We start from the raw sequence: 18,005 nt of genomic DNA, 5'->3' as shown, positions 1-18,005 counted from the left end.
AGACTCTTGCTACTCTTCAAATCTGCTATTGCAACAAGGAAGCCACCCTGGACAACATGTCAACTAATGGGTGTGGCTGTGTTCTGATAAAACTTTATTTATCCACATTGAAATCTGAATTTTATATAATTTTCATGTGTCATGAAATATTCTACTTTTCATTTTTTTTCAACTATTTAAAAATGTAAAATCCATTCTTACTTTATAGACCGTACAGGCAGCAGACCGAGTTGGGCTGATGGGTAGACAGACTCCTGTTGTAGAGAAAAGCACTGGGTTTGTCAACCATAGCCATTTCGAGCCTTTCTTTATTTAAGACTCTTTGGTTTGCTTTGTATTTGCATCTGATTTTGATTCTTCTCCCTTAGGTCGGGATTCATACCCTTGTTGTTTTTACTTTTTGTTAAGGACACCTTTGTACAGATTGTACAGTAAACAAGATTATATGTCCAAGGATATATGTTCTGGGCTTTTGTTTTCTTTTGTGGTAATGTAATTGTGGGACTGAAAAGAACCTCGACACTTAATCAGATGTGACCTTTTGCAAGACTATCGTAGTTATTTAAGAAATCTAGCTTTCTCTGTTTTACCACTTTTTTCAGGAAATATGATTGCATAACTGACATTCTCTGTGGACAGCCATTTTTAAAACAGTATGAAAAGAATAGTGGTGTGGTGATACATAACAATTGATTAAAGGATAATCCCTTTAGTTTTCTTTAAACTTACTGAGCAAAAGAACAAATTATCTCTCTAAACATAAGTGATAAATCTGAACATTTTGTTGAATTATTAAAAAATATATATATAAAGCCGTTTGAGTGTAGAAGCATGTCCTAGCTACTCAGAAGGCTGAAGTGGGAAGATCACTTGAGCCCAGGAGTTCAAGGCTGTAGTGTGCCATGATTGCACTTGTGAATAGCCACTGCACTCCAGCCTGGGCAACATAGCAAGACCCTATCTCTAAAAATATAATAAATAAATAAATAAACTGAAAGGATTAAGAGAATCTACACTCACTTCTACTTGAATTCTGGTTTACAAATAGTAGAGAGAATAGAAGAATAGTGGATATCTAGATAGGGATATTTCTTCCCCAGTAAATTCTGTTGTCAGCCAAGATGGTAGTATCTACAGTCACCATCTTAAACTGACATGTGATGTGCTCCAGGATCTCTTTAGAATGAAACTGATGGAAAATAACCTGTCAGGTTTACCCAGGAAGTGGTAAAGCTGAAGTGTGACAGTTAGGAGGTGATCCATTCCGATTATCTTGCTATCAGTTCAAGATCTGAATGAAGAAAGGAAACAGGTGAAATGATAGGAGTGCTAACAATGAATAAAAGTTACAAAGCCTTTGGGTGTTTGCCCTTTAACTCAGATAACTAGCATAATTTATATGAAATATAAGTTATATCAATAAATAATATTTTATGATAAAGTATTCTAGCTTTATTTTGCTCTCTGTACTTCAGGTGTTCAGCAGTACTCAACTTTTGCTATCTGAATTCCTTAGTGTGGTTAGTCATCTGGAAAGTCAAAAACATGCAAACATTATCAGGAAATCATAAAGATGTTTCTTTCCTCTTTAATGCTACATATGTGTTCTCATTTGCATACTTCTTTGATTGGCTATTTAAAAATTAATGAAAGCAAAGTTATTAACTAAAAAGCTATGAATTAGGATGGCTGAAGACAGAAAATTATATTTATATGGCTTTTTAAATTGTCAAAGGGCTATAGAGCCTCATAATAATGCTATGAGGGAGTTCGGGCAGGGTTAGTATCTTTCTCAAGCATCTTCTTGGGGAGGGAAGTGAACATATAGAGGCTATGTCACACACCACCTGTCCACAGTGGGGAGTGACATTGCTGGTGCAGTGATGATGCTAGAATGCCAACCACATTCTAGATCAGGGGTTCTCAAAGTGTGATCAGAGGGCCCTGGTTGTATCTAAGACCTTTGCAGGAGTTCTGCCAGATCTGGACTATTTCAGAATAACACTAAGATATTGTTTTCCTTTTTCACTCTCATTTCACCAGTAAACAGTAGAGTTTTCCGAAGGCTACATGTCATGTTGAGATGTCATTGTTCTGACATCCTGTGAGATATCTACTAATGTATAATCGTGTGTTTTCAAAAATTCTCAATTTTAATTTCTAACATGCTAAATATTGATAGATATAATCCATGTAAACACAATAAATTTAAAGAGTGTAAAAGGATCCTAAGACAAAAATGTTTGAGAATTGCTGTTTTAGATATTGTGCTAAGGCCGTTAGAAACATGATCTCATTTAATGCAGAAAACACACATATGAGGCAAGCTCTACTGTCATTCCCATTCAATATGCTAGGAGATGAGGGCCTGGAGAAGTTAATGTATTGCAGAAGGTTCATGGGTAGTAAGTTGCAAAGATAGAATTTGAACCCAGGTTTCAAGTTAAGAACTCCGCTGACTGTGTTGTCAGGCACATTGTCTTTCAAAGAAGCACCAGGAAATGCCTGGATTTGAACACTAACTTCTCAGAAGAGAAACTTCTTCTCATAACCTAGGCTATCTCCAAGGGAATGTAAATATGAAGATTACCCTTATAGACAGTGTAAAATAGAGATTATTTTCTAGTGGTTTGTGGGCCAAGGTTTGTACTCTGTGAAACACAAAACAGTTGAGCATCAGATCTTTAAACCTGGAGGATTTTACTTAAAAAAGAAGTTTGGATTGCCAGCTACCCTTGAAAAATTTGGAGATTTTGAGCTAGGCTGGACTCATATTCCCACATGGCCACAATCAGCTGCAGTTTTTATCTGCTATTCCTGCTAGGTAGATGTGTGTGCTCTGGTTTGCCACAGACCTCACTACTCCTTATTACCTTCCTCGTAGCTCATGTTCCTCATTTATGTTGCCTGTTTGAGGTATTTGGGTTAGAAACAGCTGGAGATGTTCTGTCTACTGCACAGTGTTTATAGGCCATCTGCTTTCAACTTACTTGAAAAATAAAAAGTTATTAACAGTAAAAGAGCCAAATATATCCCATTCTGCTTACCCAAACCTGGATGTAATAAAGACCTCACTGACAGTACTACATAGAAAGCAAATTGCTTCTTTCTTTACTAAAGCATAATATTCTGATTCATTAAAGAATTAGGATCTGCCAGTGAATTAACATTTATTTTTAAACATGAATCTCTTTTCTTTTTAAGTGTAATAGTGAAATAAGCACATTCCACTTATTGCCCTCATTTTATGTTTATTTTTGTAATGTCTACTGTCCTCATCATTATCATGTCTGGACCCTTTATAAAGAAAAAATCTCTGTGAACCTCTGTGTACATATTAAATCAGTCATTTGAAACAATTTGAGATTGTCAACCTAACGGACTGCATTATCCTGGGCATTTAGACATTATTGAACTTCAAATTTTTATGCTTAACATAACATTTGTCAGCAGTAGATACTAAGCATTTATCATAATTTATAAGTATATGTTTGCTTGCCTCTTTTCTTTTTTTGCCTCACCCCAGAATATAAGTTTCATAAAGCTGGAAACTATATCTATTTGTTCACAATGTATATTCTGTGCTTTGTACAGTGTTTAGCACTTAACAGTCAATAATGAATGAAGGAATAAATATGTAAATATATCAGTGGTGTATATGATAACTCATTCTTCTGTAATCTTAAGAATAATATTTAAAAATTCTCAGCAAAAATGCTCATGCTTTTTTCATTTGAGAGTTAAATAGGGGAGATATTTATTTCTTATTATCCACATAAATATATATCCACTTCTGTGTGTGCTATGTTCTATTTAGGATAGTGCCTGGTCTTCCTGATGTGAGGTCAATAGGCAGGTTACACATCTATGTAGCTAAGAATAAGGTGCGTATTAAGACCAGGATGCAAGAAGAGGCTGTTGAACTTGAACATTCAGCACAGAGTCTCTTCTCTTCTATACTAAAAGATAGTCATCCTGCAGTCGGAAGTGGCAGTTATTCGGCCATTGGAAAAGTCTCATGTAATAGTAGCTTTTAGATGATGTCTCCTCCAAAGGGGCATCCTGCTATTAACCTATTGCTGAAAGAGAAATACCATTGTCTATTAATACTACTGGAACTAAAGATGAATAGTGAATTGGCCTTGATCTGACAGTGAGTTTGACTTTGATAGCTCATCACTTAAAAAGGTTCTTTTATATTTATGAAAAAAAGCATGACGTCAAGCCAGGGGGAAAAATTGATATCAACATTTAAGACGAAACTCGTAGGGCTTCCAAAAAAAAAAGGCCCTTGTGTGAACGTTTTTTTTTTTTTTTTACATGCATAACTAATTAGCTTAGGTTATTATAAGCAGGGCTTCTGTGATAAAGTTTCCGGTGGTGTCTCGGGATACCTTGTTTATAGTGCCTTCTCTATGCCAGTCCATCTTCAAATTGGAATTATAGAAAGTAGAGGGAGGGATAGTCTACCGTCTCTCATTGGACTGGTGCCACCTAAAACGTTGTTATGCTGGAAATGCTAGAATATAATCACTATCAGGTGAGCTTTATTCTGACTCATATTCAGTCTTTGAAATATAATGCAATAAATTGATTGAATCCACTTTTTGTTATTGTAATAGACATACTGTTTTCAATAAGTACAAATCTGCTCTTTTAATGCTGTTTATTATTTGATGCCATAAGAAGTAATTCAATGTAGTTTTGAACAAAGTAAATATTAGTAGGATTCTTTTTTTTTTTTTTGCCTAGTGTGTGGCTAAACTATCTTCATCAGCTCCTGTTCATTGCTCATAAGATTAAATTGTCTTTATCAAGAAAAAAGTGACTTAAAATTGAATAATGTTGTTTTCTGGGGAAAAGTATTTCTCATTCTGAATTAATGTCTGTAGGAAAGGAGAAAAAACATCCTGTTGGCTTGTTAATAGTCGTGTCTTTTAAAACACATACGTGTAAGTGTTACGCATTTGAAAGAAACTACTTAATGTAGAATTGCTTTTTATGTTGAGTTTTTTCTTAATTAAAATGTTGAATAATCATGTCCAAATGAAAGTGGGAGAATTAATCCACAACTAGTTGATGTAATCATTGGAAGATTTCTATTTATTTTCTACAGCCATTTTACACAGTTGGTTCTTAAGGGGGTGTGTGTGTGTGTGTGTGTGTTTTAAAAAGAAAGCTGTTCTGTTTGCCAAGAAAAGTGAAACAAACAGTTATGCCACTTCTACATTGTTGTTTGATCTTAATAAACCCTTTCATGTGTGTTGGGGAAATTTTTGCCCTAAGATAATTTCAGACTTTTAATTATTAGATATGAGAAGAAGGATACAAGGTTTGAAAGAGATGTATAGTTAATTAGCAGGGAAATAAAATAGGGCAAAGTATTACCTCAAATCCTACTAGTTAGACTTTAAACTTCAGTAATATCAAAATCCGTTAGCACAGTGCCTGGTACATAACAAAGGCTTAATAATTTATTCTGTTGGTGGCCTGGTCAGTTTCATGTTTGTGCCTGAAAGAAGATCCGTCTGAAACTCACAAATAACAGCGCTGTCTTCTTTTCCCTCCATGGCTATGTTCAGGTGCAGACCCACCTCGAAAACCCCACCAAGTACCACATACAGCAAGCCCAACGGCAGCAGGTAAAGCAGTACCTTTCTACCACTTTAGCAAATAAACATGCCAACCAAGTCCTGAGCTTGCCATGTCCAAACCAGCCTGGCGATCATGTCATGCCACCGGTGCCGGGGAGCAGCGCACCCAACAGCCCCATGGCTATGCTTACGCTTAACTCCAACTGTGAAAAAGAGGTAATTCATGTCTCCTCTCCTCTCCTCTCCTGTTTTCTTATGCTAAATAACTTGTCTGTTGAATATGATTCCCACACTTTACTGTGGACTCTAGTTTGTCCTTGTGGCCACATTTACCAGCCTTTGTCCCCGATTCACCATCGTGGCTGTGGCATTCCAGCCTCTTGTCGCCGTCGCTGGGTTATTGGGTGTACGGCACATGACGGGAGACCTGGCCCTCTCCAAGTGAAACGTGGAGGCGAGGACACTTTTGCCACTTGCTTCTTCTTCCTTAGCTGAGTGCTCTCTTCTCTTCCATGCCTTTCAGTTTATGAAGCAGTGAAAATGCAGAGAGAGGAGAAGGGGAGGTGGAAAAGGAAAAGCAAAAATAGAAGAGGTGTGGGACATGCGGTTTAGAAGTTCCGCTTGTTGTGAATGTCTGGAATATTATTTTTATTTCTCCCTGAGTTGGGGGAAGAAAGCATGGAATGTGCATGGATGGATTTGAATCATATAGCACATGAGACTTTAATGGAAACGCAAAGGTTTAATTGCTGGATACATTCTGTTTCATAATAAAATTGCCACTGCCCGTTAAGTCTGCTTTGGTAAAGGCTGGATTGGAGACAAGACTCAAACTACCTTCAAGCTAACTGGTGCATCAAAATTTGGAGCATACAAATACCTGAGAGCTGTGATTTAATGCTCATTATTTCCAAATTATGAGATGATGAGCTTCATCTCCATGGGATTTACTGTACTATGGACTATGAAGTGTTTATGCAAATTCAGAGGCAACTTTTCTAAAGTTGGATTGATTTTAATTTCTAGAGGGACTAAAATCTTTGCCCCTATGCCCAAACCAACTGCTTTATTTTTCTCTACCCAAATTTGTCATCTAGCAAGATGATTTGACACAAGTTCTTCCTTCATTATTTCATCTCTTGGTCAGATTCCACTTTGTTTGAAAGCTTAGTTCATCTTGTTGCTGTGCCATCAGCTTTGTGTGAACAGGTCATTAAAAAGTCATTTGCAAATCCAAGTTATAGGCTGTTTTTGCTTGTGTTTTTGCAGGGATTTTATAAGTTTGAAGAGCAAAACAGGGTGGAGAGCGAGTGCCCAGGCATGAACACACATTCACGAGCGTCCTGTATGCAGGTACTGAATGACTTGGCAGCCTAAGGATATAACACTTTGTAATGAGAATCTATATTTGTGGTGGATCACACCTTCCTGAAAACTTAAGCGTTTTTTTCCCCATTGTTTTTTTTTTTTAATAGAGAAAGCTAGGAACATTGCCATTTTCTTCATAGTATCTCATGATTAAATAATGACAAGGGAGAATAAACTAAAATGTGTTTTTCCCCTGAGTTGCTCCAAAGATTAAAAACTTCTTAAAGTACATAAATTTTAATAAGATATGAAATATGTACTGTAACATAATCAATATATGTTATACAAATTTGTAGGTTAGCAATTTTTGTATTAGTAAAACCAAGATGTGTGTGTATAATGTAGATATTGTTTCCTAAATGGAATCTCATGGAACATACATTTTGAAACTATGTTAATTTAATAATATATAATGGATGCTTTCCCAAGTAACTAAAGTTTCTTCTATTACATCCTATTTAATGGATATATAAATTATGCTATATCTATTTATATATCTATGCATGTATACAGATATAGGAGAGAATGATAAGCAATAAAATTTTTTGCCTTTCTATATTTCTTGTCATCAACTTGCATTATTTTTGTCATAAGAGAAAAAAAATTTTTTAAATGCTATTACATCAAGCCCACTAATTTTATTTTTCTAAGAACAAAATTAAAAGTGGCAAGGAAATGTTGTTCGTAAGTTTCCTAGCCTATTTGCATATTTACCAACTCAATTAGAAAATCATCTCTTAAAGACAAACAAAACAAATAAAAGTGATGTCAATAGAAATGGAACCTAACAAACAGTGGATAGTAGTTATTCAAAACTGGCCAATTATTCTTCTTAGTGGTCACTTAATAAGACTCCTTTTTTGAGTGTTTACTATATTCCTGGTACTTTGAATGCTCTGTACAGTTTGTCCTGAAATCATACAAGAATCCATAAGACAGTAAATATTATGAACCCCATTTTATAGATTGAGAAACTGAGGCTTTAGAAGATTGGAGGCTTTGCCCTAATCTAGAAAGCAGGAGAACTGGGATTCCAACCCAAACCTATGAATTTTGGAGTCTCTCCTCTTTAATGGAAGTGGCAAGAGACAGAAGAGCATCCCTGTTAGTTCTGTGATTTCATTGTGTAACTATGAAGTCCTGTTAAGACCCAAGCACAGATACACCAACTAGCTCAAATACATAAGGTGTTTACGAAGAAATGTTTTCACAGGCTTGTCTTTGCAACTGCTGCAATGCACGTGTAATCACTGTTGTTTATTATCATAACTGATGTTTTGGTACTTTAGAAATAAAATTGATCTAGTGGGAATGTCAGCTCCACAACTGTAATGATAACCTCATCCTGGTGTACTGCTTGGGAAGTACCAAGCACACTGGTAGCTGTACAAGGAGAAACTTATTTTACAAGTCACTGTAAGATGGGTGCAGGGATAGCCAGTGGCCTGGGAGCCACAACATCCACACTTCCCTGTGGAACACTACAGACGGTGTTTCTTTTCTGCAAGAAAAGGTTAGGGGCCATCGTCTTTAGGGAAAAAAGGAAGTAGAATGACAGCTGTCATTCAAGATGAAGTGCTGTGGTACATCTCTCCTGTTTAGGGCAGGCAGTTTAGCATAGTTGTGAAAGCATGGGTTAAATTGTGGCTCCAGTCTTTCTTCAGTGTGTGACTTTGGGCAAGCTGCTTCTCATTTATTTCACCTGGAAAATTGCTATAATAGTAGTACCTGCCATGATACGGTTTTCGTTAGGGCAAAATCTTAGCCTATGAAAATCCTTGAACCCAATGCTTGGCAACTCATAATCACTCATTAAATGCTGACTGCAAGTATTATTCTCATCACCTATTAGTGTTAATGGTCTTCAATAGTAGTTTATACTTCAATACTATTTTAGTGGAAAGAGGACAGTTACTTCTTAGAATCTAACTAAAGACCATTATTGCTTTGGGTAAAAAAAGACCATGAGTCTCTTTTTAGGTTGTGTTACATAGTTTTATTTATTTTTGTCTCTCTTCTGTTGCCCTTTTTCCTACAGATGGATGATGTAATCGATGACATCATTAGCCTAGAATCAAGTTATAATGAGGAAATCTTGGGCTTGATGGATCCTGCTTTGCAAATGGCAAATACGGTATTGATAACCTTTTTTTAAGTAGAAAATCTTGAGGTGTTTCCAGGGTTCTGTTCTTTTTTCTTAAACTTTTATTGTATCTTTGTAACTGGTTCACTGATGAAATGTATTAATAGTAAAATGGAGAATTATCTCAGGATCACAAATAAGTGACTTTGACATCAGAAATTAAGAAGTTTTTATGAGTTTATGAATAACCCCATGATAAAACTCTACATTCCCTGGAGTCCAAGAGCAGTTTTGGTAGGACATTAGCCCTTCCAATTCCCTTGACATCTAATGCCCAACCCAGTACACTGCAGCCAAGGGAACCATTGTGAACTGCACTATTCACAGTGGTGCTCTAGTTGGCCTGAAAAAGTTGGTGCAGTTTTTCAAGAAGGTTTTTTCATATTCTTAGGTGATAGAGGGACATTGGGGTTACCCTTCTCCAACAGCAAAATTTATTCCAACTTCAGTTCATAAACAAGTGGTCCTATTCGCTATTGTATGTTACTTGTTTTTCTCTGTAATTTAGAGGCTTGACTATATTGTTTATTTTCTTTCATTCCTTACATTTTAGTCTTATGTTACTGTTTTACCAAAGTCTTATTGCAGATCTTATTTAGTCCTTGCAATTATTCTGTGAGTCAAGTTCGGATGGTATCATTGCCCTCAGTTTTAAACTGTAACTAGGTTAGATGGTCTTACGCAAGATTACATAGCTTGGGTGTATCAGAGCCATGCCTGCTTGGTAGGTCTTTGAATTCCTTCTCCAATCCTTTTCTGTTGACTCTGAGAGCAATGCTATGAGACTATCATATTCTTAATAACTAGTGTTTTAAAGACCAATATTTATTGAGGGGAAAGGGAAAAGGGGAGTTGTTTAATGGGTATGGAGCTTCGGATTTGCAAGATGAAAAATTCTGGAGATCTATTTGATAACAATGTGAACATACATAACACTACTGAACCATACACTTAAAATTGGTTAAGACAGCAAATTTTATCCAATGTGTTTTTTACCATAGTGAAATTTTTTAAAGGTATGACTAACTTCCAGTAGTAAATTCCCTTGGCCAAAGGACAAAATAACACTTAGAATCCTCAGAAAATTGAGTCTTATAGTTAGCATTTTCTTTTCTTTTTTTTAAAATCCATCTTGATCCAATTCTTCAAGTTCACTTCCTTGAACTCATGTGGGGTGAGGACTTCCCTTGAAACCTCAAGCTTCTTCTATGATATTTAGAGTTTGTCTACTTTCCACCCATTTAAACCCGCCCCCTGATTTTGGAAGAACCAGGTGTTCTACCATTGTGATAAAAGTTTCCATGCCATACTCTCTGAACCTCTTGGAATCCTTGGTTTGCTTCTGCGGAACCTTCCTGCTTACAAGTTGGTGCATCCCATGAGGCCAACTACACTTGTCTAGCAGTCAGAATCCTAGGACAAACATGAGTAAAACACTTGGGGGAGCATGCCCTGGGGAATTTATAAATATACCCAAAGACATGGGTATATTTACATTTCACTGCTCTAGCAGCATTAATTAGCAATGGCCCAGTCATCTCAAAAGATCTTTGCCGTGAGAGTGGTCATTTTGCTAGTGGTGTCAAATGGGTCCCTGGGCACACTCAAGTGGACTGTAGAATTGACATGATTCTGTAAAATCATTGACTTCTTTTGTAATGGCAAAGACCTTTGATATCATTTGGTCTAACCTAGTACTCAATGCATTAGCCTTCTCTCTTTTTTTTTTTTTTAATACAGGGTTTCATTTTGTTGCCCAGGTTGATCTTGAGCTCCTGGGCTCAAGTGATCTTCCTCCCTCAAGTAGCTGGGATTATAGGTGTGTGCCACTACGCCTGGCCTGACCTTCTCTTGCATCTCCTTAGTACTCTCCACAAAAAAATCAAGGCATTCAGCTTCTTGGAAGCCTCCAAAAAAGGATCTGTACTAGCTCACTAGGGAAATAGCAAAGCACAATGGTTAGGATTTAGATATTTCTGACCAGATCTGGGGTCAAACCCTGAATCTGCCATTTCTTCTGTGACCTTGCATGTTATTTAGCTTCCTGAAACCCTACATTTCCCCATCTGTAAAATGGGGCTGTTATATATACCTACATTATGTGGTCAACTCACTTGATAAAGCATCTGTAGTATTTAGCATTGGAAACATAAGTTGTATTCAATAATGTTATCTAAATTATTAAGTATAACTTATTAATTATAATATCAAATAATATTGACAGTTTTTGTTTATTCAGCTGATCTTCATTGAACCCCTATAATGTATCAAGCTCTATGTTAGCTATCTGTGAGACATATCTATCTCACGATATCCCTCACAGTAAATAACTCTGTAAATTGCAGCATGGGTCCCAGTTTGCTTCATGGAGAACTTTTCCACATACCACCCCTTCTGAAGACAGTTGTCATGACCCCATATATGCTTCTGTCCTTTAGAATGAATACCTGGCAAGGCCCATGGCTCACGCCTGTAATCCTAGCACTTTGGGAGGCCGAGGCAGGAGGATCACTTGAGATCAGGAGTTGGAGATCAGCCTGGGCAACATAGAGAAAATCCGTCTCTATAAAAAATGTAAAAAATTAGCTGGGTGGGATAGTAGTACACATCTGTAGTCCTAGCTACTCAGGAGGCTGAGGTGGGAGGATCACTTGAGCCCAAGAGTTCAAGGATGCAATGAATCATGATCATGTCACTGTCCTTTAGCCTGGGCAACAGAGCAAGACCCTGTTTCTAAAAAACGCATTTAAAAATAAAAAAGTAGAATGAATCCTCATACCTCTTCATTCCATCTACATTAGCGTTGAGGCCTTGTTCCTTCATTATCTGGTTGCTCCTAAACTATATTAAAGATTAGTTTAGCATTTATGAATATGCCTAATAGGTGGCCAGCACCAGGCAAGGTGCTATGGATGTGAAGGTGACTAAGGTATGCTTCCTGTTCTCATGGGGGTTACCAGTCTAGAAGGGGGAGACTCTTTTAGCCCTTGAGGGGAGAAGGACAATTCAGGAGCAGAGAGGCCATCTCAAGGGAATTTCCAGATAAGAAAGATCCTCTGGGCAGAGTTGAATTAACTCCCAGACAGGAGAGGAGTCCCCTGCAGCCACCCTTAGAAGTCACTGACTTTATCCTGGCATCCACTTCTCTTCTATATCCCCAAACTGGAAAGGCTAAATGTGGCTCCATTAGAGTCTTCTTTCAACAAATCTATTTCAGCATTTTGCCATTAGGGGAAAGACAATGTAACTTCAACATTAGGAGCACAGACTCTGAACCAGACATCTGAATACATACTCTTGACTGAGTGATTCAACCTCTCTGCTTGTGTTTCCTTGTCTGTAAAATGGGGATCATAATAGCATCTACTGCAATAGAATTAATGGGAGAATTATAAGAAGTAACCCAAAAAAAACATTTAGAACAGTTGGACCCTGATAAGCTCTCACTAAAAGTAAGTTACTAGCTCTTATTCTTGATGAACTTCGGTTTTAGTTGTCAAAATTAAGTAACGAAGCTACTACAACCTATTAACGTTTTAATTTTTTTCCCACAGTAAAGTTTAAATTTAATGTTCTTCATGTTAGGCATTTTTTTCTTTTATTTGATTATTTGGAATGCTTTATTTCAAGTTAACTACTTAGGAAAAAATAAAGTGGAAGGAACACTTAGAGAGGAAACTGTCCTAAGGGAATTGAAGTCTAGAAATAACTATTCTGAGAGCACAAGGGCCCTCTTGTACTATCACAAACAAAGAATAAAAGTCCCAGTTTACTTGTGTTAACAGTGCTCAATTGATATTCAGAAAAGAGGACCATCCAGAGAGAAAAAATAATAACATTTTACAATTATCATTTACTTGGAAAAATATTCATTTTGGTGGAGCACAACATTGAAGAACTCAATTCAGACCAGTATGGGGGCATAGACCCAGGCACATCTTCCTTCAATTTGTTTGTCCGGATTAGACTGTGGCTTTCATCTGTCCATGGTGCAGTTTGTGCTCTGGAAGTGAAATCTTGTCATTTAGGTAAATGGCCTGGATAAAAATCCCACAAAGATGTGAAATATACATATTAATAGAAGAAGTCTCTTCCTCTTTCTTAGCTCTAAAAGGTGTTATTTTGACCTAATTATGATGTTAACTATATTTATGGGGAAAGTTTTCTAATGCAGAAGAACCAACCACAGAATCCTTTCTTTAAAATGCATGGCTAGGAGACAAATTTTAAATTATTTCCATCAACCTTCCTTTTAGTAGCTTCAGCAAATAACAGCTGTTGATACAAAGATCGTACACCACTATTTAGGACACAGTTTCTCAAATGTGGAACTGTTGACATTTGGGATGGATAAGTCTTTGTGGTGGGAGACTGTCCTGTGCATTTTAGGATGCTTAACAGCATCCCTGGCCTTCACCCACTGGATGCTAGGAGCAAATTCCCTGCAGGTGCATCAACTCAAAATACCTCCAGATAGTGATCCGGGGAAACAAAATCAGCTCTAGTGTAGAATGCCTGACTTGGAATAATGACTGGTCACCTCAGCCTTGCAGATTCCCTGATTTCTCTTCCTAGATTTGCATTGCAGTCTGGTAAAAAATTGTCTAATCATTGACAATGTACTTAGTAATTAACATGGCAAGTGGTTTTGTTGATCAAAGTGAAAATTAGCTCACCTGTCAAAACTGTAAAGTGGGAATCCAGTACTCCCTAGAAAATTATAATACTGTATTGTTAATCATAGCAGTTACCACTTATTGATCACTGAAGTAGCAGGCACTGTTTCAACTACTTTTATCTCTATTAAATCTTATAAAAACCCTGTGAGATAAATGGTTGTCGCTTTTCAATTGGAGACACTAAGCCTCAGAGAACTTGCTTAATATCACATAGCAAGTTAGTAAAGAGGCAGGATTTTAATCCGGGTCTCTGACTCCTAAGCACAGGCTATAAAGTTCTGCACCATTATTCGGTAAATCGGAGTATCCACATTCAGCTAGTAAGCGGCAGGGTTTTTATTTCCTCAGATCTAACTGGAGATGAATTGAAAGTTGCAGTTTCTAACTGGTTAATATCAGCATGTTGATAATCTCCCCACCCCCAGTTCTGCTGTTAACATGGGACATGAGCCTCCAACCAAAAACCTCCATTCAGCAGTGGCAAAAATCTTGGCTTTTCTTTCTGTAAAAAGCAGTAAGATGCCATACACAAAGCACCATTTTAATTCTGTGCTTGGCCCAAAGTAGGCACCCAAAAAATGAGATGACCCCCAGCAAAATATTCTGGCATGCTTTCTGCTTCCCACTCCTAATCAGCAAGTATGGGGAAAGCAGCCGAAGCAGGAAATCTTTCAGAGAAGTAGATAGAGGGCTATAAGCTTTTTCAACTGGAAGTAATGATGTCTGACCTCAGTAGAGTGCCCAATGAGGCATCTTGCTATAGGGATTTTAATTCATGTCCCTTATTGGTGTGCACTGTCGTCAATCCTTGCTAATCACAGCAGTCCTTTCTGTAGTTTTTCATGCGTCTCAATCCATTTCTCACTAGGTATCCCCAACATTGCTCTTTGTCTCCCCCACCCTGTCCATCTCGCTGTCTATGGCAGAAAGCATTCTCTCTCTCAGTCATGTACATATCTCTTCTTTAGAATATAGTTAGAAAATATGTTCTTGTCCAGAAGAAGCTTAGAATTAGATACCTGTTCAACATGTCTATCAATGACTTGGAGATGTGTATCAGTTGCTGTTATTTATCCCTAACAAATCATCATAATAACACAGTGAGTTTTGCATACAATTTGCATATGAAAACCATATGTGTGATTTGCCTTTCTAGAGCAAGTGGAATAATTTTTCTTTTAGCTTATTGCTTTGAATTTTCAAGTCACATTCTTGGTTTGTTAAAACCCTGAAGTTTTCCCAAAATCTGAAATTCTCAAAAGATAGGGGAATAAAGCTTTGGAATCCAAGGAGTTACCAGACATCATGGCAGCTGTATAAGTTTAGTCTTTCTGGTACTTTACAGGGCTTTTTTGAAACATGTGAGTGCCTTTCACTTTGCGTTAAATTGGACAAGAATAAAACTAAACACACACAGAGCAAGGTTTACCCTGAGAAGGTAACCTATTTCAAATAAAACCACTTAGTGAAATGACAGCTAATAATCAAAGTCACTTTTTATCAATTCCTTAGTTAGAAGGCCTTGAAATACGATACAAGGGCATTTTAAATGACCACAATGTCTATTTTTGTGCATGTGTATGGGGGTATGTGTATTAGGTTTTATGCATATACTATAGACACTGCTTTCAAAAAGGAGCAAAAGAGGGAGTTGTATTCTGCTGGTCTGTCTGTCCTCCCTGCCCACCCCGATTCTGTTCTAGCCAGTGTCTGATTCACCCATCAAGAAGTATCTTGTTCCATGTCCATTGCCTCCCACCAAAATCTCTTTAGCTAGGGGTTTAATTCATAGAGTATATGTTTAGAAGCCATCGCAGGAATAGATGCAATGGTTATCAATGAGGGGAAGCACATTTGACTCGTATTTTGTGGTATATTTTCATGTGTGTGTTAGTGGTCATTGGAGAGGGTGCAAGGTACTCTGTTGAATACAGTTTTTACTAGATACTTCTCAGTCACTAAACACTTTAATCACACCTAAATGCTTTCTGAATGTACTTTTCTCAGATGTAGAATACAATTCAATGTGTAATCAAGAAATGGGAGGGCTAAACGACTTAAAGTCTTACCCAGTAATCATGGTTATAGAAATTGTTTGAATCAATCTAGTAATGGTACGTGTCTGCAGTGGAAGGAGTGAGGTCAGTCAACGACTTCTCCGTAGTTACTATTTCAAACTGTATTTCAGGGCATGGGAAGGGGGATCAACTTGGGCCTTTTCTACAAAAACAGGCCTATAAACTGCTGCAACCAGCTAGTTACCAAGAAATGCATATACACAACCAAAGGAGGGCTCGCTGCTTTAAAACAACCCATTCAGAACTAGAGGAAAAACTCTGACGCTAGCTTGGGGAAGGCTAAATATTTCTTTTACTTTTTTTTTTTTTAATTCTTTTGAAAGTGCAAATTTGTGCTCTCTTTTAAAGTCTGTGGGCTCCCTCTTGTGGCTTTGTGGAAAATTTCGATTTCAAGGAAACGCTTTTTCTCTCTAGCAATAAGGAAATCATTTCCAATTAAAAAAAAAAAAAACTTTCATTGCTTTTCCTTGTAAAAGAAAAAGAGAGAAGAAGAGGTGGACATGAGAAAGAAGGAACAAAATTAAGTTTAATGGAAAGTTCTATTTGGTGAAAAGGTCATTTTATATACAATCCTGTTTTACAGTGATAGCCAACATTTCCTGAATACCCACTGTATGCTACTAGTTGTACTAGATAATGCATTCACCACATTATTCATTGTCTCCATGCTCAAAATAAACTGATTGCCTAGTTAGTGTAATCATTTTATGGGTGTGAGACTGTACTTTCCTGCCTCAAAGGGAACTGGTTGAGGAGATCCTGTACCTCTCTTTTAATATCTGTGAGTGAATGAAAAAGTAAACATCTCATATTTTCCTATTTTAAAAACGATTTTTTGTATCAAATAATTTTTCTTAAATAAATCCTAGAGTAGGAAATCCTAGAGTAATAGGTTTTATCTGAAAAAACATGGGAATTGTTCAACAGTTAATTTCTGTTGCTGATTGTCTCTCTCTAGTTGCCTGTCTCGGGAAACTTGATTGATCTTTATGGAAACCAAGGTCTGCCCCCACCAGGCCTCACCATCAGCAACTCCTGTCCAGCCAACCTTCCCAACATAAAAAGGGAGCTCACAGGTAAACACCTAGTAAATGTGCCTCTTACTGCAGATTTCTGTCTACTTCCTGATAAGACAAAGTTATTGATATAGTGATGTGCAAACTATATCCAACTCACGGACGTAACTTTTATAGGTCTCTGCAGTGGTTAAAACATTATGCAATATTTTAAGATGGAGGATTTATACTTGAAAATTCTGGTTTTTTTTCAAGGAGATCCTTGAAAATCTCCTGAGATATTGGGAATCGGGGCCACCATTACTGCATGTCACCAATCACTGTGTCTATGGTGAAGGTCCCCTTTGTGTTGGGGATAGTAGGCAACTCTTTCAGCTGTAACTGTCTCCACCCTACCTGATATGTTTGTTTCTTACAAGCCCCTAGAGGCATTTGCGTTTGAGAACCCAGATCTGAATTTTCCTTTGACACACATTCAAACCCACAATTGGGATAGCATAAGAATATATTTCTCACATCTTCAGATGCCTCCTGTTGTCTTTTGCTGTATTGTGTGCAAAAGATTTATTACACAGAGGGGAAAAAATTATAAAATGGAGCAATGGATATTATTTGTTCTTGAGGCAAGTGTGAAATTACCTATTTCTCTACTTTGCTTAATACTTTAGGGAAGGCATTTATTTGATCATTAAAACATGGCGGAAACTATATTAGAACTGGCATTCTAGCATGATGAATTTTATGGCCCTTACCACACCCCTCTTTTTATTATTTGATCCTTGCATCCTGCGGGATTGGATGAACAGACTGAGAATATGGAATATGGATTTGGTACAGAGAATTCCTGTTCCAGTCAAGGATGTCTTAAAAATTTTTTTTTTAGAAAATAAGCAGGAGAAAGATGTTTTTTAAAAACCATGGATTTGAGTGAAAAGAGTAATTAATAAGTAAAAACCATCCAAAACCAAAACACAAGGAGCTACCCTACCAAAAAGGAAAATTACTGCAAGACAACAACAACAACAAAAGCAAGAATCGTCGGGCAGGCACAGTAGTTCACGCCTGTAATCTCAGCACTTTGGGAAGCTGAGGCAGGCAGATTGCTTGAGCTCAGGAATTCCAGGCTG

At 37.2% G+C, this 18,005-nt stretch overlaps 1 protein-coding gene across 5 annotated transcripts in view; it reads left to right on the top strand.

Moving 5' to 3' along the window:
* MITF (melanocyte inducing transcription factor) overlaps positions 1-18,005 on the top strand; it is a 226,730-nt gene that overhangs the window by 190,663 nt on the left and 18,062 nt on the right. For 2 of the 5 annotated variants that reach the window (XM_009238806.4, XM_009238805.4), the window contains exons 1-5: positions 4,377-4,540; positions 5,583-5,810; positions 6,864-6,947; positions 9,001-9,096; positions 16,821-16,938. In XM_009238806.4, coding sequence (XP_009237081.1) covers positions 4,508-4,540; positions 5,583-5,810; positions 6,864-6,947; positions 9,001-9,096; positions 16,821-16,938 — 559 coding nt within the window. In that variant the 5' untranslated portion in view covers positions 4,377-4,507. Of the gene's footprint in view, positions 1-4,376; positions 4,541-5,582; positions 5,811-6,117; positions 6,832-6,863; positions 6,948-9,000; positions 9,097-16,820; positions 16,939-18,005 lie in introns of those variants that run through there. The other 3 variants (XM_002813534.5, XM_009238801.4, XM_009238808.3) reach the window with 2 other exon arrangements.

This window comes from Pongo abelii, chromosome 2 (genome assembly GCF_028885655.2).
Source record: "Pongo abelii isolate AG06213 chromosome 2, NHGRI_mPonAbe1-v2.0_pri, whole genome shotgun sequence".
In the NCBI taxonomy this organism is placed as follows: domain Eukaryota; kingdom Metazoa; phylum Chordata; class Mammalia; order Primates; family Hominidae; genus Pongo; species Pongo abelii.
Note: the sequence above shows the minus strand (reverse complement) of the source record. Positions and strands in the feature narration are given on the sequence as shown.